We start from the raw sequence: 26,005 nt of genomic DNA, 5'->3' as shown, positions 1-26,005 counted from the left end.
CACTACTCAGCCTCGTCCCCCAGGCTGGCCTGTTGCACAGCTCTAGAGGGTGCTGATCCCTTGGGAGCATGCAGCTTGGTGGCCTGGCTGTCCCAGAGGCTCCGTGTCGGTTCCTGGGCTGCTTTAGCTGGAGTGCACTTGATACAGGCTTCCCATGGGCGCAGTCCCTCCCGGCTCTGGCACCCTGTGTGTTGCTTCTCCCTTGAAGGCTCTTCTCTCTCTCTTCTACCCGTCCATTTCCACCCCCTCGAAAGAACAGATTCCTCCTTAGGCCAGGATCACTGAGGTCAACTTCTACTCATACTTCAGGGCATGGATTAAATATCACTTCCTCAAGGAGGCCTTCCCAGAAACTGAATCCAGGATAGATCCCTTCACGTACACAGGATCCCTGGATGCTTCTTTTTTGTAGACTCTGACACCACAGCGGTTTGCCACAAGTCTGGAGCAGGGACGGAAATGGTGTCTGTCCTGGTCTTCTGTGGGTGAATTAAAATAGTCCTGCCTCCACTCTGGCCTCCTTTCTGAGGCCTGAGAGGCGACCTCTTTTAAAGATCCCTGTTTGAAGTTCTTAGTGACTCATTCCATAACTGCAAATAACATACTTATGTATGATTTCTTGATTTATTCACTGAGGCAATATTGACTGATTTCCTAGCATGGGAAGATGAGGGTTTCATTTACCTTCTCTGTAGCTCATTTTATTCCCTGTCTTCTTTCTTATGTTTGTGTTTCATTTTTAGTGCTTTCACTGAGCTATCTTCATAACTACAAATGATAAACTTAAGCCATCCACCTGTTTTTATTTTTTGTTTACTTAATTACTTTATTTGTTGAGAGAGAAAGGGAGAGAGAGGGTGAGAGAGAGAGAGAGAGAAGGGGCCAGGGAAGGGGGAGAGAATCCTAAGAGGCTTCACACCAGGAGCTCAATGCAGGCTCGATCTCACAACCCTGAGATCACAACTTGAGCCAAAATCAAGAGTCAGAGGCTTAGCTCACTGAGTGACCCAGGTGCCTCCTTTTAAAATTTAATTAATTAATTAATTATTTTTGAGACAGTGTTTTTTAGTTTTTCTTTTTTTATTCTTATTTTTACACCCTTTTCTCCTTTCCTTGACCTTTATATAGTTTCTCTATTTTTATCTCTTTTTTTTTAAGATTTAATTTATTTATTCATGAGAGACACACACAGAGAGGCAGAGATACAGGCAGAAGGAGAAGCAGGCTCCCCGCGGGGAGCCTGATGTGGATGGAACTCAATCCCAGGACTCCCGGAATTCCGACCTGAGCCCAAGACAGATGCTCAACCACTGAGCCACCCAGGTGCCCCTAGATAGTTTCTCTTAATTCCTCACTAGATCAGATGATAATGTCAGTTTTCCTACCATTGTCTCCCCATATCCTTTCCTTTCTCTTTTCTAAATCTTGCTAGCTCCACCTGTATTGCTACAGCATCAGATTTATTACATAGTCTGTTTCATAATCATATTCTAGGCATTTTGTTTGTCTACAGTTTGATTCTGCAGGTTGAAAACAAGTAATTGGTTTGCACTTTGTTGACTTTGTAAATGTTTGTTGTGGTGGAACCCTCAGATGGCAGGGTTTGGTGGGCTCACGTCCCAGCCCCTGTCCCACCAGCAATAGACTGTGTCTGGTGGGAAGAAAGGTCGGATTTCACATAGCTTCTCTTGTCTTAAACTCATCAGTTCTTCCCCAGGATTCCAGAATCATGCCTAATAATTTGGACCATGATTTCATTGTGCACTTTATTTTTACATTTTTTCTTTTAAGCATTTATTTATTTATTTTTAATAAAACTCTAGACCCAATGTGGGGTTTGAACGCATGACCTCAAAATCAAGAGTCTCATGCTCCATCGACTGAGCCAGCCAGGGGAGCTTATTTTTAAATGTTTTTTTTTGGGGGGGGGTTTTCTATTGCTTTATTTTTTTCTCCTTGATAAGAGTCAATGTATCCTTCTGTAGATTAACCTTACCATCTATTGTATGAAATCACAACCCTTCTCTCTTCCCACTCTGATTTTTATTATTTTATAGATATCTGGTTGTTCTCTCTGGAAGCTTTCTTGGATGCTTCTTTCTTTTTTGTCCTAAGATTTCACAAAAATGTGTCTTTTTTCTTTACCCATTCACCATGTTGAATATTCAGCACAGAGAGAAGGAATTTTCTTCTATTATTTTATTAATAATCTTTTTCCCTTTTTCCCCATTATCTTTTTATCTTTGATCGACTCTGTCTTTTATTTTTGATCTCTTCATAAAATTTTACGAGAGGGGATTTTACTTTTTGGGAAGTGTTTTCAAAGTATTCGTGTAGTAATTTCTTATTTTAAAACTATTTGATGTTCTCTTTTATAATATTCAATTTGTCTTATAGTGCAATTTCTTCTTGAAGACTAATTAGATTTTTTTGTAAAGTTCTACTGTGATTTCTAAAATACTTGTGTTTATCATGGAATCTCTTATTTTCCATTTATCCTCTGTCAGGGTGCTCATCTTCCCCAGGTGTCTGATGATTCTGGCTATAGTTTCCTATTTAAGGATGAAGGACCAAGTTGTTTGCTTAGGAGTATTGGAGACAATGACTCTGCTCTTGACCAGGCCATTCTAGGTCTTCCATCTGTCTCTCCCAGGAGTGAGAAGTATGCCTGATAACTCTGTGTCAGTGAGGAGGGCTCCTTGGCTGGAAGATTTTGCTTTTTTTATTTTTTTAGAAGATTTTATTTATTTATTCATGAGAGACAAAGGGAGAGAGAGAGAGAGAGAGAGAGAGAGAGAGAGGCAGAGACACGGGCAGAAGGAGAAGCAGACTCCATGCAGGGAGCCCCATGTGGGACTCGATCCCAGGTCTCCAGGATCCTGGGTTGAAGGCGATGCTAAACCACTGAGCCACCTGGGCTGCCCAGATTTTGCTTTTAGATGTAGTAATGCCAAGCTGGCCATTAGACGGGGCTCCCCAACTCAAATGTTAGGGCGAGGAGAGCTTCGCTTTGAGATACTCATTTGCATACTCTGACCTTAGCTCTGTGCAGAAAATCCATTTTCTCCCCTGTACACACACATACACACATGCACAGGTGCACACACACACATTAGGTATGCAGAACTTTTAGTGCCTATCAATCATCTGTTTTCTGTACTGCCAGCACAGCAAATGCCTGGCTCTAAATACAGGTATGATAGTTGTTTTAAATGACCAGATAATAGTAGCCCATAGCTTTGACAGATTCACTTTCGAGGGTTCACCCTCATGAACATATGATCTCTGTACCCAAACAGTGAATAGTCTAGCTTCTAATGGAAGAAACAGATGTGTAAACAAATCACTGTGATAAAAAGAGATAAGTGTGATAGAACATGTCTGCACAAAATGCTGGCTGCATGGAGGAAGAGACAGCAAGTCTGAGCCAGAGTTGGAGAGGGAGAGGGAGGAAACACCACAGAGAGCTTGTTAGATGGAAGCGTAGCCTGCAGACTCCAGGGCCAGGCTGATGAGATTTGAATCCTGGTTCTTCCTGGGCAAGTTTGCCTGTTTCCTCCCCTGTCAAATGGCATATGACAGTAACTCTGATCTAACAGGGTTTTGGGGGAGAATTAGATGGATTACCTACATAAAATGCTTCCACTCAGCACATGGTAGGTCCCATTATTATTGCTATTATTTCCCAACGTGGCCTTGAATGATGGGTTCAACAGCCAGCGATGGGCAGATGGTTATTGCTGGGAGGAGAAGCAGTGTGAATGAAGGCATGCTTCGGGAGGCTGGGATGCAGGGCTCTGGACTGAGTGTCAGAATAAGACTGGGAAGGAGGATCAGAGGCTGGGAGGCCTTGGATGCTTCTGGAGGGCCTGCTACAATCTCCTGCCATCAGTTCTCAGGCTTGAGATGCTGTGCACAGAATAAGTCAGGGGATCTCTAACCTATATACACTGGAAAACTTGTTGGGATCCCATTTCATAGGTGGCATGGATAAAATAGGATCAGTAAGGACATCCAGTGAGAAGAACATCCAGATGTGTCTCCCTGCAGAAGACAATGTGGGAAGGGCCAGGAAATCATTGAATGAAAATCCTCGGAGCCTGGGACAGGGGTGGGGTGGTTAGTTAGCCATCTTAAGACGTGTTAGGCTAGTTAGGTAGGTAACTTGGAATGATAGGATTTGGTCCAAGTTGTGGAAGGTTTAGAAAGGAAATTTTGGAAAGATATGGGAGTAAGCTTACAAACCGTGTAGAGCCACCTTAAGAGGCAGGGGCTTGCCCTGTGAGGCAGCAGAGGTGCATCACAGAAACTCCTGAGCACTGACTAGTTCCGTGCTGATGTGGGTGGGCCCACTGCACACTGCACACTATACCTGTATGATCTCCCGACTAAACCCATCCTGTTTCTCCAGTTGCAGTGTGAACACCATCTGGCCAGCTTCCCTCCCCAGCTGTGGGCATGCATTTTCACACTGGAAATTTCAGGAGCAGGGAGGAGAGACTAGCTCTCCACAAGCAGGCAGATTGAGACCAAGGCTCTAGGGCCATCCTGGCCACCATTCCACTGACATCTGCCCCCTCAGGCTGTTCCCTGTCAGTACATACGGCCTGAGCTCTCTCCAAAGATCATTCCTCTGCTTTCCTACAATCCCTCCCAAGGGCACAGGGATGGTCCTCACAAGCACCTGCTCTCAGATACCCCGGGCAGGACAGGAAAGCCGGGAGATGCTGAATTGCTTTTTCAGAGCCAGCCTCTCCTCTCTGCTCTTGGTTTCCTTTAGGTCTTTGTGGGGAACAGAGCTGCTTTTTAATGGCTGTTATCATGCCTGTACCTAAAGGTTCCCAAGCCCTGCCACCATTATTTGTTCATTGTGGAGGCTTGGCAAAGCCAAGTCTCACCCTCCAAGATTCACTGGTGCATGAGGCAGAAGCAAGCATGGAAAGCTTCGAGTGATGTTGCCTTGAACAGATGCTAGGGGCTTACATAAGGCTCCAAAGGATAAAATTAAAATGCTATTTCCACAGTAAGGTGAGAACGTGAGGAAATGGGGACAATTTCTCCCCAATCTGGCCCATGATCCTTGTTGCAGGTGCCCACCTGCCCTGGGTTTCCTGCTGGACCATGCATAGCAAACAGTGTGCAGCCAGAGCACCAACCGTTTGCTTGGTTCTTCCAGGGAAACATGAGAGCTTATATGGCCTCAGGACCAAGACTTGCATGTTGGAGAGACAACAGCCATGGTGAAGGAATGACAATACAAGTCAGGTCTGCTTGGTCACATATTTTATTTATCCAGTGAAGGAAGAAAGAAAAGAGAGACAGAACTCGAAGGTGGCACAATTTCTGAGAGAAATCCAAGGTCACATGTTCCTTAGTCCAGTTTGAATCCACAGATTAAGTCCAAGTGCATAGGGATGAGACGAGCATCTTGCTGGAGAATAAAATATCTTATCTGAGAAAGAAAACCCTTTTTAAGGTTAATCTCTACTCACGGGTTTCTTATTTGAGGATGGCTTACTTTGGTCTTTATAAAAACATGACAGCGCTCTACAAACTGCTCAGGTTGGATATTGAAAGGTGAGTAGCTGCTGATTCGGAGATTTTCTGAGAGTTGGGCTCTCAGACAGTCCCACTGAGGTGTGAGCCATGGGGATATCACAAACATGTCCCCAGGGAGACATGATGACGGCGGCAAAAGAGGAATCTCGGCCACCACATCCAGGATCTTTGTCATACAGTTGGGGAAACTGAGGCCAGGGGAGGTTAAACGAATCCCCCAGGGTCACACAGCTAGTTCATAGTCCTATCTCATTCCCTGGCTTCTGGACACCGCACAGACACTCCCAATATCAATCTCTTCCCTAAGATTCTAAAATTGGCAATATTAGCTTTTCAGGTGAAAACGTTGGAAAAACCCAAACAGAGCAAAACAAGATTTGTGGAGAACTCCAATAAATTCGTATCCAGTCTCCGTAACCTCGGGGGAAGATAGAGTTGAAAGACTAATGTTGGGGTCAAAACCAAGGAGCTCGATTTTTCTACGGACACACGTGACGATATCTTACACGTAGTGAGACAGGAACGGAAGGAGCACCACACAAGGAAGATCAGGAGACCAACATGAGAAAGTAAAACACAGCACGTCAGCCGTCGGTCACCTGGTCTAAACTGCTGGGTGCTCTCCCCGGGGTGCGCGGGAAGCAGCAGAGCATCACGGCGTCTGCGGGGGGAGCTCCCGAGGGCACCTGCCGGCCCCGAGCGCCCCAGAAGCGGTGCGGCGCATCCCTGGGGTCTCCGCCCCGCCGCGCCCCCGAGCCCCCCGAGCCCCCCGAGCCCCCCGAGCCCGGCCGCCCTGAGCTCACGCCCCGACCCCGACCCCGGCCCGCCCACGCCGCGTGGGCACTGGGACCCCCAGCGCTTCAGGAGGCCGACACGGGCTGGACACTGTGCACCCTGGACAGAGTGACCGGGATCTTGGTCTCCCCGGGGCCCGGAGCTCTCGTGATGGGCTGGGCGGGAGGCCTGACGTCGGCGATCCGCTCTTTGAACTTCTGCTGGAAGAGCTTCTCTTCCTGGGAGCAGCTCCTCACGAACACGGACATCAGAAGACACCCCGCCATGGACGTGCCCCCCAGGCAGAAGAGAACCGCCCCGGCCAGCTTGCACGCGTCGAGGGCTCCGTTAAACTGCACGGCCTGCGTGTCCACCACCACAAAGTCGGCTTCCCCGAAGGCTTCGATTTTGGGGGGCACCAGGAAGCCCACTGCCAGAACGGTCAGTCCAAGAATCACAAAGACTGTGCCCGAGATGAGCCCGACCTGGAGAGAGACACACGGGAGTGGGACAGAGTGAGCACAGCTCTCCCGAGCCCTACCTGGCAACACATGGTTTTGGGGACAAGCTCATATTCCCGTTCACCCCAAATCTGTATCAGACGCCTACATCATTTCCTAACTGTAAAAGAAGGTGGCAAAAGGAGGCCACCAGGAACGGCCGCCCTGCCTTGATTTTCCCTTTGAGCTTTCTGTTTGCACAAGCTTTGCAGCTGACCAAGCCGCCTTTGGTTTAGGTGGTCTCGTTCAGGCTCTGATGAAGAGCAAGGCCGCTCTGACATCAGGACTCGCTTGACTCCATCCACTAGGTCCTGATGCTCAGAGAAGCTGGCCTGGCGCTCACAGGGATGCTGTGTTATTCTCCTGCTGATAGAATCTGTGACACAGAACATTAGTGTCAAATGAGCTCATCCCACGCCCGCGATGAAGTGACATGAAACAAGCCCGCTTTGTCGGTGTCTAAGCACAGTGAAAACCACCTCATTGTGCAAATCACAAAATATCAAAAGCCTCCCCCCAACTCCCACCAAGTAATACGAACAACAGCTGCTTCTTTACCAATTACAGCTTTAGTTCTACCCTCATCTGCCCTCCCTGTGGGTAAGATTTCTTATTTATTTGTTATCCAATCACAGGACTGATCCTGACAATCCAGAATGAACTCTAGCTCTATAGACCCTCTGCCTGCCCAAAGCCCCCATCCCATAATACATCCTTCCTCACACTCTTATTGGAATACCCCAGGAGACCCTCTGGTGTCACCTCTCTCACTGTGGTGAGTGATAAAGTCAACTTGTCCAACATACAGGTATGTTCCTGGTGATCTGAATGGAGGATGCTGGCAATCCACATAACTACCCACTCCTTCCCCAAGTTACTGGGAAGGAATTGCTTATGTTTAAGGGTTCAGGAAATGTAGCTTCAAGGAAGGAAGGTCACTGGCCCAAGGACAGATGACAGTTACCAAGTTGCAGAGGCAGGGCTAGAAGCCACAGAAGGGCCCCCAGGCCATGTCCTTTCTCGGCTCACATGGAGCCACTCGGGGTTTCCTTGCGCAGGCAGATGTTGAGAAGCCCTGGAAGTGGTGGATGGGAAATGAAACTGCATTAGCTCCAGTTTGAATAAAATGTAACACATGGAAGAGAGAGAGAAGACTGTATACCCTTTAGTGGTTTGGAATGGACAGATTCCAGCTTGGGTTCTAGGGCTGCCAACTAGTACTTCAATCATACAAGGAAAGTTACTTAAACACTCTCATCCTTAATTTCCCCATCTATAAAATGATGAATGATAATCGGAGTCGTGGTGAAAACCAAGTGAGGCCAGGCTCAAAGGCACTCAGCCCGGAGCCTGGCTAAGCAATAGACTGTAATAAGTAGCTATTATTACATCTATTTGAATGCACCTCTTGTGAAATTATGCTACATTGGCAACAGCATTGCAATAATCTGAGCACTTGGACTAAGGAACAGCTAATGTAGTTATTCATCTTTTAAATACATTTTTCATTTCCTCCTGTTCCTCATTGCTTCTAGCTAGCATGACAAAGTTGGAGAAAACCCAAATGGCATACCACCATTTAATTTTGAGCTTCGAATCTAAAGTATATTTATTTAACTTACTTATTAAACTTCAGGGTAATACACTAATAAAGAAGGTCTGGATAATAGAAGGAAAACATATTCACAAATTCATCAGAGAGCTAGTGTGCTATTATCTTTTGTGACCATAGCATAGCGTTTGACATGTTTTCCACTTCATCCTCACAAGCATCTTATGAAAGAGAGGTATTTTTATTCCCATTTCAGCTATAAGAGACTGAGGGACATCGGGTGGAAGAAGCATACTGCAAAGCCCTGTAGCTAGCAGGTGGTGTGAGCGGGCTCTAACCCAGGTCTGTGTGACTTCTAAGCCTCACACTCCACTTTTATTCTCCTGTGGTACTTCACCAATTACTATTTTGCATATTACCTGCTATTATTTTTATTTTTAATTGCCACAGAGTTTTAGTCACCAATATGGACACATTTCCAAAATGTAATATTGTAAAGAAATTGAAAAAACAGAGCCAATATCATGTCTTCTGAAAGAACAAACTAAACTATTCTACATAAGATCTAAATACTATACTATAGGAAAAATTAGGTTGTTAAATATAACATTTTGGATGGCTTTCTAGATTTTTCTAAAAATAGTGACAACTTCACCTCCAAAGACCAACCATTATTTGTAACTTAAAAATGAGTCACATTGGAAAGTTCTGAATGCACAAGCTAAATTAACATAAATATCCATGGTGACATGCCTCGCATGTCACTAAATCATCTTCCTCAAGAATTGGCACTGATTTTCAGGAACTGAGCACTGTGGGAATGTATCCATCTCAGTTTCTGAGGTTCTCAAGAGCAACCGAGGCCAGTGCTCTCCGACTTCTATTTCTGTCTCACTCTCCATATCCCATTCCTGCCTTACACGCCATAAATATTCCTAACTGAATAACTTGAACTGCCAGACTGCTGAATACGGAGCCAGGTGATTGATTCTCAGAGCAGTCTGCTCCTCAACTGAGCAGTGCTTTATAGATTAAAATCCACTCTTGGAATCTCACTCAGAAGCTAAAAGGCAAACTAAGCCTTGCAGATGGCAGGACTCCTGCTCACTTCAAGAACTGGAAAGTGGCTGGCCTCCCAGCGCCTCTTCCCTGTTGCATCAGAGTATCAGAAGGAGGCCTGCCATCTGTGGAGGGGAGCATGACGGTGGCGAACAGCCCACTCCTAGGACACAGAAGGTGCCCTCAATGCAAGTCTAAAGAGGATCTCTGAGACATGTGCCCAGAGAGGACCCTAAACATCGTGGAAACACATTTGGGAGAGTATGGGAAGGCGGGAGTGGCGGGGCAGCCATGGAATCTAAAATACACTGTGTCTTAACTGAGAGTATGACGGAGGTGAGAAGGGATGTTGGGATGCATCAGCTTAACCCTGGTACCATCCTGGAGTATCAGGAGGAATAAAGATTTTGGGAGTGATGCCATTACAGAACCAGAGAAACTATCTCTGGACACAGCTCTAGGCTGAAGAGGTCCTTGATCTAAGAGAAAGGGGCTCTATTTAATAGAGAGAGTTAAAACATGCAACACAGAGGCCCTGGAAGGTCTGAGAGAGCAAGCAGCCCTGTGTGGGTGCACGCAGAGAGCGGGAAAACCACAGGGCGGGGGCCCTCTGGGGCCAGGAGCAGCCTGGCGCTCCTGGTGGTGGTGGTGGTGGTGAGGTCAAGCCACTGCTGAGACACAAGGACCTATTTCAGCTGTGACAACCCTTACAACAGCAGAAAGGAGCAAGAACAGCGACTTTGATGGCCTTCCTGGCTGTGGGGAGGAGGTGTGAGAATCCAGTGTCTGCTGCTGGAAAGGGGCATTGGACAAGGAGGAGGACCCCGATTCCAGAAATCTGCTGCTTCAGGCTGCCAGCCAGAGCCTGCTGTTCCTCTGACCAACATCCCCGGCATCATCTGCGTGTGAGCCACTGAGGTCTAAATATACCTCTGTTTACTCCAAATAGCAGGGCTGGCAGCAGGAGCTGTCGCAGCTGTTCTGGCAGAGAGGATGTGGCAATGACTCCTGGAAGCAAGAACCAGCATGGCAGGAAGGATGCTGGGGGCGCTGGCTGGAGCTGAATGTGAAAGGAACCATCTGGGTTCGAGGTCACACTCAAGGGAAGCTCAGCCAAGATGGAAGTCTGGCACTTCTTCTCCATCAGCCCCAAGGCCACCCTGACCTTTCCTCAGCAGGACCTGGGCTCGGAGTGCTGTCACCTCCCAGCAGTGACAACCGATTGCAACTCATCTGGCCTGACCTGCCTGTAGGTACACTGAGCTCTACAGAGCAACAACTGATGCCCAGGTGTGATCTGAAGGGCTCAAAGATCCCTTGCCAAAGGGCATGGTGACGTGGTGCCCCACACTCAGTTTTCTACCTTATGGAGGCTCTGTCCCTCCAGCACATGAACACATTCAATTGTTTCCATCTTCAAAAGCCATTCCAGAGCCCCGTGTCTCTCTTTAGCTACTGCTTGAACCCATGCAACTCTTGAAACTCAAGCTTGGTCCCACAATTTCCCTGAAATTGGCTTCTCTGAGGTCACCAAAGACCTCCTAATCGCCAAATCTAGTATTACTGCATTTGATTATTCTGCAGTCAGGGATTCTGAGCACTTGCATCTTCTTAAAAACCCACACTCTTGTCCCTGTCACAACTTTCCTGTTTCTATAACTGCATCTTCAACAACACACTCTCAACCTGTTTTGCCAGGTGTTCTTAAACTAATGGTGTTCCCCAGGGTTCCCCCTTGACTCATATCTCTTGTTGAAGATGATATCTTTAGGGCTGAATGTGTGACCATGGTGTCAACTCCCACCAATAAACCAGTGACTTCCAATTTCCATCTCCAGCCTGGATTTCCTTCCTGGGCTTTATCCCCAGATTTCTGACAGCTGGTAGGAGGACTTACACAAGAACATCCGAAAAGCTCCTCAAACTGAAAATATTCAATATTCCTTGCTTGTTTCTTTCCTTCCTTCCTCCCTCCCTCCCACTTTCTCTGTGTTCCTGCCATCCACCCATCCACTGAGCTCCTCTCATTTCTAGTATAAAACCAACTCTGTAACACCTAGCAAAACTTTGAAGAAGAATCCAAGACACAAGTTTAAACTCTGGCTTATCTCAGAGCAGACAGGAGGAGGGTGTTGGGAGTAAACAGAGGGGCTACAGAGGACACAGTCTTACCTTGTACTTGCACATTACTGTGGATCACCCTCTGAGAAGTTTCTACTATGGGAGGAGGAAGATCACTCTGAGGTGAGGAAAGCATAAATGGGGTAAGGAGATTGCTCCCATTCGTTTATACCTGCCTTCCTGAGGTGATCTGCTGCACAATCAGGTGGCAACAGCCTTAGCCAAGGTCCAGTGCAAGAGTAAGAAGGAAAGTCCCCCCACAGCCAGTTTGATTCCTGGGCAGTGCAGCAGGTGGCAGGGGGCAGGTGGGACTGCATCACATAGACTTTTGCAGGTGGCAGGAGTTGCAGGCATTGGGGTAAAGGAGTTGTGGTTGAGGCAACCATGGGGTAGAACCTGTGAAGGTACAGTGTGTGTGTGTGTGTTTACACCTGACTGTGACACAACCTTCCCAAGAAAGCCTAGCTTTATTTCTTGCTGTACTCAAGCTGGAAGCCTCTGGAGAAATTTAGATTTCAGAGCTTTTCAAAGTCTTCTGTGATCTAGCTCTGTATTCCTTCCCCCATTCGTCTCTGGACCCCTGTCTTCCAACTTGTACTTTACCCCGGCCGTACTGAGCTATTTGCAGGCTTCTGAATATGCCATTATCTCTTCAGGATTCAGCTTCTGCAGGACTCAGTTCTGAAGGACTCAGTTTCTTCCTACCATGATTGCCTATTTCCTGCTTGTTCAAGGGTAATCTCTTTGGGGAGCCACTTCCTCTCCAGGCTGCTTCAGATCCTTTCCTGCTCCCAAACCCCATGCTCCCACTATGGACTGTGACTACTTTAAGAGTAGTGTTTATCATTCTGGATTTGTAAGTGTCTGTGAACACGTCTACTTTCCCTATTTCTGAACTCCTTCAGGTCACGGCTCTATCTAACTCACAGGTGAAGAATAGCATCTTATTCACAAACAATTCCCAGAGCCTCCCACATAACCTTGAACACAGCAGACATACAAACATTTGTAGAAAGAAAGAATGCATAGCATTGTGAGACACAGGTTATACCACATGACAGGGCAAAGATTCTAACTCAGGCTCATTTGATTCCTATCTCCATTCTCATTAAGTCCATCCATGCTGCTGGTTGCTAAGGAGCCTGCTCCATGGCAGAGTCCCACGGAAGTACCTGGGTAGAGCCCCTCAAGAGAGACCAACGCCACCTTAGTACCACTTTACTCGGAATGGGGAGAGGGCAACCCATGAAACCACCTACAGATGCAGTTTGAAACGAAAGAAAAAAACAACCATAAAAAAAGAATCATAATTAGAAACACGTGCCTAGAAAACAATCACTGCCTTACTCTATATTGATACCAAGCATTTCATAAACCCACTGGCATGAATTCACTTGTACTTCCTATGAAGAACATGAGGAACAGTGAGTTTATTCCCTTGGTAGAGGTGAGGTCTCTAAGAAGTGAATTCTTAGATGATTCAGGTTGACTATAAGCCTCTGAATGCCCAGTCTCATGTTTTGTGGTTAGGTTCTGAGTTTAAGATTTGGATTTCGCTGGAATATAAACTCTGTGAGGCCATGAACTGGAGCCTGTTTTAAGTCTCTGAAGTAGGTCCAGCATAGCAGGGTGGGTGGTGGGGGTTGTGGGGGGGGGGGGGACTTTTGAATCTTGTTTGTGTAAAATAGACGTGAAAATTCTGAATTCTGAAATCTGAATTCTGGGGTTGGTAATCTACTGTGAGTTCTTTATTTTGAATCCATCCCTATAGGTTATTTGATGGATTTATAGCTTCTCAAGTCACATAACTGGTAGTGCCTTGGAACCACGTGAATGGTTTCAATATTCTGTATGACAGTGGCATTTCAGACTCTTGGCACAACAGATCCTGTCAGGCAAATATTTGTTTTTTTGACACATGGGGAAGCAACTACCCACTTAACTGGGTAAATACAAGATGTGTCAAGCTTGGCTATGCATTTAATTGGTTCAGGCCAGTAAGGATTCATCAGAGATGACATTTCTACAGGGCAAGAATGTTGGCTCAACCAATTTTAATACAGAGTACATGACACTTGTAAGATACTGAATTAACACAGGTCTCAGGTAATCCATGTTAACAACTGTGTTACCCACTGCTTTATGTATTAACTAGGTTTCACGTTTTATTTCCACTTCAGGACCCAATGTTTCATATGACATCGGATAGATAGTAGGAGCTAATATGCCGAATGCTTGAGTGCATACCAGACATCTTTCTAATTCTTACAATTTTACCTGGTAGGTATGATAAGCATCACCATTGGGCCCCACTATGATCTTGCCCAAAGGTACAGTGCTTTAAATGGAAGAGCTGAGGTTTGAACCCATGTAATCTGAGGACAGAGGCCAGGCTCATAAACATTACACAACATTGCTTCTTGTTAAACTACATTGCCAGTAAATTGTAAGTTTATGTCAACATCAATGTTAAACATTCTGGGATCTTTTGGGAGAAGACTGGGAATGACTGGGATCCCAGAGCTGGAGGGGACTGGAGGCCCCTCCAAAGGTTGTACTTCTCAGCATTCCTCCCTAAATCCTCACTTTGTTCTTGATTTCTGAATGTTCAGACATCCTGATGCCTCTTCTATGTCCATACTCTCTTTTGGATCATTTTATCTAGTCCAGTTCCTCATATATTCTGTATGTGAGAGACTTCCGATCCATGAGCTGCATTTAAATTACCACTAGAGATCCCCACTCACATGTCTAATAGGCATCTCTAGCAAAACATGGCCAAACTCAAACTCTTGATTCCTCACCACTCTCACTGCTCTCCCAGTGTTCACCATCCCAGAAAATTATGACATCACTCAGTAAATAGCTTGGGTCACAAGCCTTAGAGGCGTACCTGACTCTTCTATCTCTCATGTGTACTTCATTAGCACATCCTGACAGCTTGGTCTTCAAACTTTATGCTACGTCAGATTACTTCTCACCATCTACCAACACCACCTAATCCAAGCCATCATTACCTCTTGCCTGGGTTCATTCAGACCCTCCCAAATAATCTGGCTGCCTCTACCCTTGTCCTCCTATAATCTGTTTTCCATACTGTAGTCGGAATGATCCTGTTAAAATCTTAGTCAGATCATGGCACTCTTCTGCGAAAGACATTCAGGTGGCTTCCCATATCTCTCAACGTAAAAGCCAGTGTCCTCATTATCATCTACAAGGCTCTACATAAATCATGTGTCCTGTTATTTTTCTGGATCCATCACCTGTCCTTTTTCCCACTCTTATTCTATGTCAACCAGACTGGAACTCTTGCTATTTTTCAAGCACGCCAAATTTGTTCCCATTTTACCATTTGGACTTGGTATTTCCCAGCCCAGAAGGACCTTCAGCTAGGTAATCTTATGGTCTGCTTCCTCAGCTCATCCTGGTACTTGCTCAAATGTCATCTCCTTTGAAGGGGTGTCTATAAACAGCACACTAAATACCAGGCCTCCATCACTCCCTACCCTCTTGTCCTCATTCATTTCTCTTCACAGCACATGTCACTACCAGACATTCTGTTATTTGGATTATTTGTTTATGGTTTATTTTCCATGATAGGTTACAAGTTCCAAGAAGGCAAGGGATTTTCCTTTTCTGTTTACCACTTTAATTTCTAGCACTTTGCAACTTCTTGGCACATAGTAGGTGCTCACTAATTATATGCTGAATGACTGAATATATTGTCTAATGAGGTGCCTTCATGTGAAGAAGCTGAAGCTCACAGAGCCTCATGATCACATCTGATAGAGGTAGAACTGGCACACTGACCATTGTATTAGGTCTCAGCATCAATCTCTCTCAATAGCCAATGATTTCTTCTTAATAATTGTTGTAATCTGTCAAATGATACTTACCAAGCCTATAAGGGAGGCTAGAAGCGTAATGTTTTGCCTATGGGTGGCTTCACAGCTGATGAATTTAGTGGCACATCAGTCACAGTAGCAAAAATAATAATTAATGATGACACTTATACCTATTTGTGTTTAACCTGCAAATCAACAATTGTACTGTGTTCAGGGGCTTTCTTCAGCCCAAGGCTTCTATTCTCCTTTCCTAAGGGAAGAAAAACCACTTAGTGTTACCAAGACTGATGCACACAGAGAGGACCAAACCCCTCAGTTCTTCATAGCTCCAGGGTTTACCATTTCCAATAACGTTTTCATCTCTTGACTCACACAATTGTTCTTTGCTTACCTTCCAGAATACTGAGCTCCACCTATTAGGGGATCTCTGGATCTGGAAATCATCCTCATACTCCCAGATTGAGGTGGTACAGTCCTCATAAAACTGGTGCAGGTAGGACCGGACTCCATAGCGCTGGTAGTTACCCTCAGTAGCAGTCTGTGCCTGCTTGGACCGACAGATGTTGCTGCAAGAACTCATCCTTCGCATCTAGAATGACAACATCCACAGGCATCAGCCCCACGAGCACTGGCTTCAGGATTAAGAGGTGAGAACCAGGCTGAGTAATGTTAGTCTATTTGAACAATTCTCTTTTCTTAAGAGAAGAGACATTTTTAAAGAGCTCTGCTTTTCTACTTAATGCAAAATTACCCCCAAACACTCAGTGACTAGAAGCTGGTTCTTCATAAATGAGACATAACAGCACAGCTCATTTAAATTATGCAAATATTTCAGCAAGAACCACATGAAAAATGGCAATAGAAAAGCGGATATTTTCATTGTCTTGACAAGGAATCTTTAATCACTTAGAATCCAGTAGTCTTTACACTTACATGTTAAAGAATTAGCCAGATACTCTCACTTGCTACATATGGAATTTGTCTTGGATTGTCCTCTTGGATGCTTAACCATGTTCCCTTGTGGAGAATACATGGTGTTACTCTTTAGCAGTTTGCAATTTAGCTTTCAGATCTCATGGATCTTGCTCTAACATTTTAGCTAAATGTCACATTGTACAGAAGCTGTATTTGAAGGCTGCTGAGCAACTTACGCTTCATGCTTTATTAATCACAAATGGCTCAGCCAATAATTTACACCTCACCAACCCTAACACTAGATATCTCAGTCATTATTTGTGGATACATGTGTCCATGTGGGATGATAGAACACAGTGAAGAGGGTAAACCCAGCCTTTCATTACATTGCATGAAGCATCTACTATACACAAGAGGCCAGAGAATTGTTAAATGAAACTATGCTCTAGGTGGGCTCTTTGAGACTCTGTCTTCTTAAGATGGAAATTTCTACTTGATTTAACCTAATCAATACCTTTTAGAGAAAAGCATTTGGTTATTAATTCACATAAAAAAAAGGAATTGCTGACAGACAGCAATTTTGGTGAGTAAGGAAGCTTTTAGTAATTCTCTGGTGTTTGGTTTTCTTATCTCCATATAAGCAGATAAATATGTAGCTGAAACGTGAAATACTTTTTTAGATTTTCTAGTTATCCTCCAGATGGGTTTCCCTGTATGGACATAGTCTCAAAATGACAAAGCAAGAAACAATGTAGAAGGATATTTTCCCATTGAACCAAGTTCTCTCAGGGCTTGTCCTGTAATCCAGACTAAAAGAAGACATATAAAATGTTTCCAATTACTTATCAAGAAACCACATAGTGATGTTTATCTACCTACAAGGAAAAAGTTAATCTAAGCTTCCAGCAAGGGTCCCTGTGTGGGCACTTAGTTTGGTTAGATAAAATTATGGGGCTAGGGGTACCTGGGCATCAGTGGTTAAGCGTCTGCCTTTGGCTCGGGTCATGATTCTGGGGGTCCTGGGATAAAGTCCTGCATCAGGAGCCTGCTTCTCCCTCAGCCTATGTCTCTGCCTCTCTTTCTGTGTCTCTCATGAATAAATAAAAAATAATATGAGGCTTAAATCAAAATTGAAGTTAGCATTGTCCTGTCCCATGGCCACAAAGTGAATCCATAAAATTATCTTGTAATGTGTGCTCTTAGCCAAAAATGGTTTCTGGTTAGAAAATGCAGTCAAATTCAGGAAAAAAAAAAAAAAATGGCCCGATCTTAGAAAAAATGATGCAAATAGGTGCTACCAATGGTGACCAATACTCTCATCTTTTAAGTGTTGGTCAGTATTACGCTTAGTGTCTCTCTGCCTGTTTCAGACATGGTAGCCAGGAGAAATCACCCAGGAAGAGAGAGCAGGGGAGACAATTAAAAACAACAACAACTTCTTCTTCTTCTTCTTCTTCTTCTTCTTCTTCTTCTTCTTCTTCTTCTTCTTCTTCTTCTTCTTTTTTCTTCTTCTTTCTTCTTCTTCTTTTTTTACTTTTAAACATTTCAGAAGGATATTATTTCATAAAATATAAAGATATTAGAATGTACGTTGTCTGGAGCAGCAAAGTCTGTTGCATCTAATGCTTTTTTTTAGCATAATTTTCATATGTTAAGTGTTAGGATGATCTCTTTAGTACCTTTAATTTAATGCCTTACAATGAAGATGATAAATAAGGGTCTATTAGTAATGATACATAAGTAGACTAATTTAATTTTTTAAAAGATTTTTTATTTATTCATTTGAGAGAGAGAGAGAGAGAGAGAGAGAACATGAGCATGAGCAGGGAGGGGTCAGAGGGAGAAGCAGACTCCCTACTGAGCAAGAAGCCTGGCACAGGGCTCCATCCCAGGACCCTGAGATCATGACCTGAGCTGAAGGCAAATGCTTAACTGACTGAGCCACACAGGCACCCTCATAAGTAGAATAATTTTATTTTATTTATTCTTTTAAAGATTTTTATTGATTTATTCATGAGAGACACAGAGAAAGAGGCAGAGACATAAGCAGACTCCCTGTGGGGAGCCCGATGTGGGACTCGATTCCAAGACCCTGGGATCATGACCTGAGCCCGGGATCATGACCTGAGCCAAAGGCAGATGCTCAACAACTAAGCCACCCAGACGCCCCTAAAGGCACTTTTTAAAAAAGACATTCTAATAAAATTTTGATCAAGGTGAGAAGGGATTAGTATTTTACTAATTCTGTTTTGTCACTGAACAAACTAGGCACAGAAAAGTCATCTGCTAAAGGTTATATCATGAGTCAGGGAGCATATGAAAGATGACAATACAGAAAGCAGGAGTATGGACTGAATTACATACTTGTATAATCAGACCAACTGATCCAAATATGTATTTTCAGGTTTTCTATAAAACATCAGAGACTTTAACATGGAGAAAGGACAAAAATAGGACAGGAGCAAAAAGAAATTCCTCATAGCAACAGTATGAGTTATTTTGCTTCGATGCCAAAGTCACGTTTGCTCAGGGGTAGAGCTGTGATATAGAGCTGGATGGTGTGACATATTGTAGTCCCTCCCCACACTGCTGGTTTCTGGCACACAAGGTCGAGTGTTCCTGCTTTATAGGATGGGACTCAGTAGTCCAACTTTGTTAAATAAAATATGGGTCAAATCATAGGGATAGAAAGTGTTCTAAAACAAATGTTTTTCAACAACAACAACAAAAAAAAACCCAAATGTTTTTGAGCTTGACTGATGGGAGGCCCTACTCTAAGAATAAATTTTTAGTGATGTTGGATATGTGCCAGGAAAGGAATCCCACTGAGCCTTATTTTCTTCTCCAGGCATATGAAGCACGAGAACACACCCACTGTGCTAAACACCCAGGGAAGAGAATGGGTTCTAATCCTAGTTCTTGACCTACAACATTTTGGTCATGACATTGCAGGTAAACTCATTAACCTCCTTGGCCTTTGGTTTTATCATCCTTAAAGTAAGATGTTGGGCCATATTGCCTTGAATTTCTTCCAGATACAATTTTCCAGGAATCTTTGGCCATGAATTTACAAAACAAGTCAATAATTTTGTTGTATAAACAACTGGGTTTACTGATTTCCCATCTCCTCTCATACTTTCATTGATTGATTGTCAGATTCTTTATCATCATCGTATATATGAAGCTTCAGTTTAAAAAAGCACATAAGCTACTAGTTAGGTCAGTTACTTGGTATTAAGTAGACTAAATAGTTGTGAATTGTTTATTTGTTTAACAACTTAATTCAGGATTGTATACATTGCTTAAATAGCACAAGTGTATCTCAGATTTTGTAAGTTTGGTTCCAGACCTCAGCAATAAAGAAAATATATAAAACAAGTTTAAATAAACTTTTTGGTTTCCCAGTGCATATAAATGTTATTTATACACTATACTGTAGTCTACTAAGTGTGTAATAGCATTATGTCTATTAATTTAAAAAATGCTTTATTGCTGAAAAATGTTAACCATCATCTGAACTTGCAGCAAGCCATAATCTTTTTGCTGGTGGAGGATCTCTGCCTCAACGTTGATGGCTGCTGACTGATCAGGGTGGTGGTTGCTTAAAGGTGGGCATGGCTATGGCAATATCTTAAAATAAGACAACAATGAAGTTTGCTACATCAACCGACCCTTCCTTTCACTCGGACTCCTAATGGCCACCATAGAGGTATTGATTGTCCTAATTTCAATATTGTTGTGTCTCAGGGAACAGGGGGCCCAAAGGAGAGGGAGAGAGACAGAGGAATGGCTGGTTAACAGAGCAGTTAGAACACATACATTTATCGATTCAGTTTGTTATCTTATATGGGTGTAGGTCTCGGCCCCCCAAAACAATCACAATAGTAACATCAAAGATCACTGGTTACAGATTGCTGTAACAAATATAGCAATAATGAAAAAGATTGAAATATTGTAGGAATTACCACAATGGGACACAGAGACATGAAGAGAACAAATGCTGTTGGAAAAATGATGCTGCTAGTCTTATTTGATGCAGGGTTGCCAGTTTGTAAAAAAAACCCTCAGAAAAAAAAAAAAACAAAAAACAAAACAAAAAAAACCCTCAGTTTGTAAAAAACATTATCTGTGATGCACAGTAAAGTTAAGTGCAATAATATGAGGTATGCCTGCAGTCCCTGGGGGTCTTAGAGGTTTCATACATCTTTCCATATATATAACTAATTGGATTCATTCTTTGAGGAGAATGATCATTAGAAAGGAGTTTTAAAATATAGCATGTTAGGGGATCCCTGGGTAGCTCAGCGATTGAGCATCTGCCTTTGCCTCAGGGCATGATCCCGGAGTCCCGGGATCGAGTCCCACATTGGGCTTCAGGCTTCCTGCATGGAGCCTCCTTCTCCCTCTGCCTATGTCTCTGTCTCTCTCTGTGTGTGTCTCTCATGAATAAATAAATAAAATCTTTAAAAATAAAAAAATATATATAGCATGTTACCACGACAATTTTACACCTACAAAAACTCAACAGAATTATAATTCCTCATAGGGAAGCCCGTAACTTTTTGTCTCAATATAGAAATGTTATAGTTATTTAGAATCTACCTGGTTGATTGATACCTCCAATATTATAAAGAGGATACACAATGCCACTTGATAAAGTCACTTTAAAAGCTGGGCAATTATTATAAAATAAAAAGGAATGACAAGAAATGGAAGATATGTCCAAAGGCTTTTCATCTTGGCTCAGCATTTACCTAATAAGCAATGTTTCATGAGAAATCTGGTGTTTGTATTTGAATAGCTATAGCTATAGTAGCAGCTGCAGAAACAATAATGTTCTATCTATGACTCTTACTAAGTGATGGATTCTAGAGATGGCTTTGCTTTAGATAAAGCCTTAACATTCCAGAAAATGCATGAAGGGGGGGGGGGGTGGTGAGTGAAAATATTTTCTAGTCTTGTACTTAAATGAGTCCATGTGAGTATTCCTTTTATAAACACCCCAGCTCATGTTTGATGTTGTGTCCTTGCTGCCAGTATGGCCATCATGATGGAGCATGAGCAACATTAACATCTGGCTGTTTGGTCCTCTCTAAAGAGGGAGTTATTTTCATTCTCTCTGAAGGACATCCTAGGTGCTAATTAGTGAGGATCTGTCCGTGGTTTTCTTCTTTTTATAATAACGTCTATGGTATCTATCTCCATTGCATGCATGGTTATACATTTAGATGGATATTCAACTCTTGGCAGCACAGCACACCTGTCATGTCCCAGAGACCAACTAGAAGAGAAAATCATTCCTTAACTCCTTTCCCAAACTCTTCTGGGAGGCTTCCTATAATTAGCATGTTCAATGTCAGCACTCAATCACTCTCTATCCTCTTGTTCAAATTTGTATCTTTTTATAAGTGCTTGTTACCATCTGATGCTCTCTTATGTGGTTTATTTGCTTATGGTCTGACAGCCTATGTAGTGATGGACTGTAAGCTTCATGAGGGCAAGTGCTTTTTCTCTCCTATTGACAAGCACTTTGAAACTTCTTGGCACAAAGCTCCACATGGGCTGGTGTGGATGATGGCCTGAGTTGTCCTTCCTTTTTCATTCCTCCCTTCCTTCCTTGTTTTTACAGCACTAATTATGCACCAGATTATGTGAAATAATAAAGATGAGTGGAGCTCAGTCTGCTCTCAGTGGATACTTAGATTTGAAGGAGAAACACTTCTCGGAGCAAGAAGTACAAAAAATGGGCACCAAAAGCAGGTGTTTGCTGGAGCCCCTGGGTGGCTCAGTCAGTTGAGTGTCTGACTCTTGATTTGGGCTCAAGTCATGATCTCAGGGCCATGGGATCTAGCCCTGCATCAGGCTCTATACGCAGCAGAGAGTCTGCTTGAGATTCTCTCTCAGCCCCTCCCCCTGCTTGTGCATGTGCTCTCTCAAATAAAAATAAACAAATCTTAAAAAAATTAAAAAAAACAACCAAAGTATTTGCTGCTGGAGAAAATGAAAATGCTGAGAATCCCTTGAACAATTTTCCTTAAAAATTTTTTAATTTAAATTCAATTTAGGGGAATCCCTGGGTGGCGCAGCAGGTTTGGCACCTGCCTTTGGCCAAGGGCACGATCCTGGAGACCCGGGATCGAGTCCCATGTCGGGCTCCCTGCATGGAGCCTGCTTCTCCCTCTGCCTGTGTCTCTGCCTCTCTCTCTATGTCTATCATTAATAAATAAATAAAATCTTTAAAAAATAAATAAATAAATTCAATTTAGTTAGCAGATAATGTATTATTAGTTTCAGGGATAGAATTTAGTGATTCATCCGTTGCATATAATACCGACTGCTCATTACATCACATCCCCTTCTTAACGCGTATCACCCAGTTACCCCATCCCTCCACCCCCTACAGCGACCATCAATTTGTTTGAGTTAAGAGTCTCTTATGTTTTGTCTCTCTCTGATTTCATCTTATTTTATTTTTACTTCTTCTCCTCTATGAACAATTCCTCTTTAAGGAAAACCCATATGTGTATTATTATGATCTCTATGTGTACCAATATGCTATAGTATCAATTTTTTGGAAATTTGAATTTCAGTCAAATAAATGCAATTACTTTTTATTTTACTTGAAAAATGTTCATTGTCATGAAAACAGAAATAAATATGCCTCACAAAACTCCAAGAACACCACAGACTCTATATTATTTGTCTCCATGAGAGAAGAGAGGCAGAAAATTGAGGCACAAAAAAGATTAGTGTTTTCCCATGGCTCCATGTGTGAGTCATTTGTGAGGCCAGGCACAGGCCCTGTTCTGTTTATTCTCTTTGAAATATCATTCAATTTTTCATACTGCTTTTCTTTCCCATAACATCATTCTGAGATAATGAGAGTGAAGTCCCCATTAGAGCCACTTTTCCACAGAGCCAGTGCTGCAGGGTATAGGCACAGAACTGCTTTAGACCATTTATCCAACACCAAACCAAAAGGTCAATTTGCTTAAAGGACTCAGTCTCAGTGTGGAAGCAGGAAGGCATGAAAGCCTGCTAACAGCTTTTTCATTTTTAAATCAGGCATTCTAGAATTGTATAAGCATGACCTTAAAACTTGAAAATGTGTTTCTACCAAAAGATCATTTCAGAAATATTTTCTTTCCTTGGAAGTGTGGTAGAGATTGTAGCTCTATATTATGACTTTGTAATACCTTATAAGTCAGTAGGTATGTGGCCACTTTTATAATTTTTTTAAAGGTTTAGTTATTTGTTTTAGAAAGAGAGAGAGAAAATGAGCAGGAGGGGCAGAGGGAGAAGGAGAGAGAATCTCAAGCAGAGTCTGTGCCAAGCATGAAGCTGAACACAGGGTTCAATCTTATGACCCAGAGATCATGACTTGAGCTAAAACCACGAGTCAGCCACCCAACCAACTCTGCCACCCAGGTGTCCCCCACTTTTATAATTTTTTAAAAAGGAGTAATGATACGCAATTGTCTTATTACTTTTTCAAGATATGTTTTTAAGTAAGGTATACAAGGTCCAAAACCAAAATGAGAAGAGAAAAAGAACCCATATTCTCTTTAAACCTCCTCTTTATCTATATTCAAATCACAAGGTGCTTATGAATTCACATGTGACAAGGATGGAGTCTTACCTTTGAAGTCTTCCTCTTTCTCTTCTCCTTGTTTAGCCTTTGACCTTTCTTTTCAATGGCACATCATCCTTCAAATCTATTTAAGAAAAAAAAAATCTCTGCAGAACGTGATACAGATAAAAATCTAAATTCCATAAGCCATTCTCGTGGCTGTAAAGAGTAATTTTAATGTTGACATAAACATTGACAAAGGACTTCTTGTTGAAGAGCAGGGAGATGTTTGTTTTTAACAAAAGTATGTGTCTTTCATAACTTTTTAATGGGCTCTCATGAGACTTTATAGGGTAAATGATTGGGGTTTATAAACTATAACACACTATGCAAACCATATTCTTATTTTGATATGGTTATATGCCATGTAGTCAGTAATACAACTAGACTAATACATCCGTATTTTAAAAATTCTAAATAAAAAGTTTATTTGCTCCCTAGATACTCTAGAATTGATTTATTTGGTGCCTCTTCTATTACATTGTAAAATAAATTAATCTTATAGCCATTGTATTTTCTGATCTGTTTACAAGCATTTTAGACTTATTAAGTTTCTTTAAATGATTTACTCATTGGGTTGATTTTTTTTACTTCTATATCCATTTCTTCCTATCGTGATCATTTTACTTTCCATCTGCCTAAGAAAAGCAGGTGCCCATGCAAAATTTAATTAAAAAGCCACTGCCTGCTATAGAGCTACTGGCTTCCTACATTACTCTAGTCATGTGAAATAAAATAATAGCTGGGGGATATTTTTCAAGAGGTCACTAAAGATTCTTTCTGACGAGCAGCTCCTCATCCATTTGGAAGAGAACCTCAAAGACTTGAGTGAACAAGCCTAGTTGATGCCTGACAGACTGTTTCCAGTATTTTCCAGTTTCAGTCTATATGAACCATAGTCAAATGTTCTTCAAGACTCATTTCTTTGCCCTAAAATTTTATTTTGCAGATGTTATGTGTGCAGATTTGGGTGGTGGTGGTGGTGGGGGGCAAATTTTATTAGGGTCCTGGATCTGGATAAGCAAAGAAAACAAGTGTAGCCCCCCTTCCCCCATCTGTGCCTCTCTCAACTAAATGTCCTTCCTTTTTGTCTTCTCTGAAGGAAATGACTGCACACATGCCCTTCGCCGAAGGCTGGGCTGGGCTGGAGCCCGGGATCTCTCCAAGGTGCTGAAAGCATTTCTGCTACAGAGCCAGGAACCAATTAAGTAAACACCAGCTGCTGTTTAACCCCAGCTCAGTTTTCTTTGAGGTCATCAGCTTTGGTCTGACCCCCACCCAACGCCTCTTTCTAACAATACAGAGAAGTAGGTCTTGAGATAATAGCAAAGCACTCAAGTATCTTTGAATATGGCAAAGGAATGGGGAGGGCAAGGGGGGCCGGTGAAATCCAGCTTAGAAACCAAATCAAACCAGCTTTGCAAACTCCAAACACGTATATTTGACTCTTAACCTAATGTAGAACTTTTCTTGTCTCCGGGGAAAGAAACTCTTCAGTTTTCCCTGTACACCTCCCAAATCCTTACGTAACACAGACCACACAAATCACCAAAGCACGGAGTTGGCTTCCCATAATTTGTATGGGTTCACGGATTTTAATATGCATGATATTTGCAGAGATTTGTGCACCTATAATAGACGCGAATGGGTGAGGGGTGTGTGTGTGTGTGTGTGACACAGATGCAGAAAAACAGAATATGCAGATTTGTGCGTGAGGAGCGGGGAATGAGAGAAGGGGAGGAGAGGGGGAATCGGGGAAGGACAAGCGGGGAGGCTCCGCACGGCTTTACCTGCCGCCTGCGATCCCCCGACCCGTGGAGCAAGTGCAGCCGGCTAGCCGCAGATCTCTCGCAGGGGTCCCATCGCCGCCGCCGCCGCCGCCGCCGCCGCCGCCGCCTCGGCTCCCGCGTGCAGAGCTCAGCCCGCGCGTGATTGACAGCTCGGCGGCCCGCGCGGCGGAGGCGGGCCCGGAAGGGCCACGTGCGTCCGCGGGGCGCGGGGCGCGGGGCGCGGGGGCGGGGCGGGGGCGGGGCGGGGGCGGGGCCTCGCC

The 26,005-nt window shown here is 43.4% G+C and overlaps 1 protein-coding gene across 1 annotated transcript; it reads right to left on the bottom strand.

The window, feature by feature from the left end:
* Positions 1-5,266: 5,266 nt before the first annotated feature.
* Positions 5,267-25,904, bottom strand: NRSN1 (neurensin 1). Its single transcript, XM_038584269.1, has 4 exons — positions 25,746-25,904; positions 23,965-24,040; positions 15,802-15,999; positions 5,267-6,818 (listed from the first exon to the last, which is right to left on the bottom strand). The coding sequence occupies exons 3-4, from the start codon at positions 15,997-15,999 to the stop codon at positions 6,420-6,422; spliced, it is 597 nt and encodes a 198-aa protein (XP_038440197.1). The 5' UTR covers positions 23,965-24,040; positions 25,746-25,904; the 3' UTR covers positions 5,267-6,419.
* Between the last annotated feature and the right edge of the window lie 101 nt (positions 25,905-26,005).

This window comes from Canis lupus, chromosome 35 (assembly GCF_011100685.1).
Source record: "Canis lupus familiaris isolate Mischka breed German Shepherd chromosome 35, alternate assembly UU_Cfam_GSD_1.0, whole genome shotgun sequence".
NCBI classification, from domain to species: domain Eukaryota; kingdom Metazoa; phylum Chordata; class Mammalia; order Carnivora; family Canidae; genus Canis; species Canis lupus.
The sequence above is the reverse complement of the archived record's forward strand: the minus strand, read 5'-3'. Positions and strand labels throughout refer to the sequence as shown.

What these genes read in the sequence shown, in the direction of transcription:
- NRSN1 (XM_038584269.1), bottom strand. Translation starts at nt 15,999, where the DNA reads ATGCGAAGGATGAGTTCTTGCAGCAACATCTGTCGGTCCAAGCAGGCA. An exon ending in GGAGCTCAGTATTCTGGAAG is followed by an intron (nt 6,819 to 15,801) that starts GTAAGCAAAGAA and finishes GTCTCTCTCCAG; the next exon opens with GTCGGGCTCATCTCGGGCAC.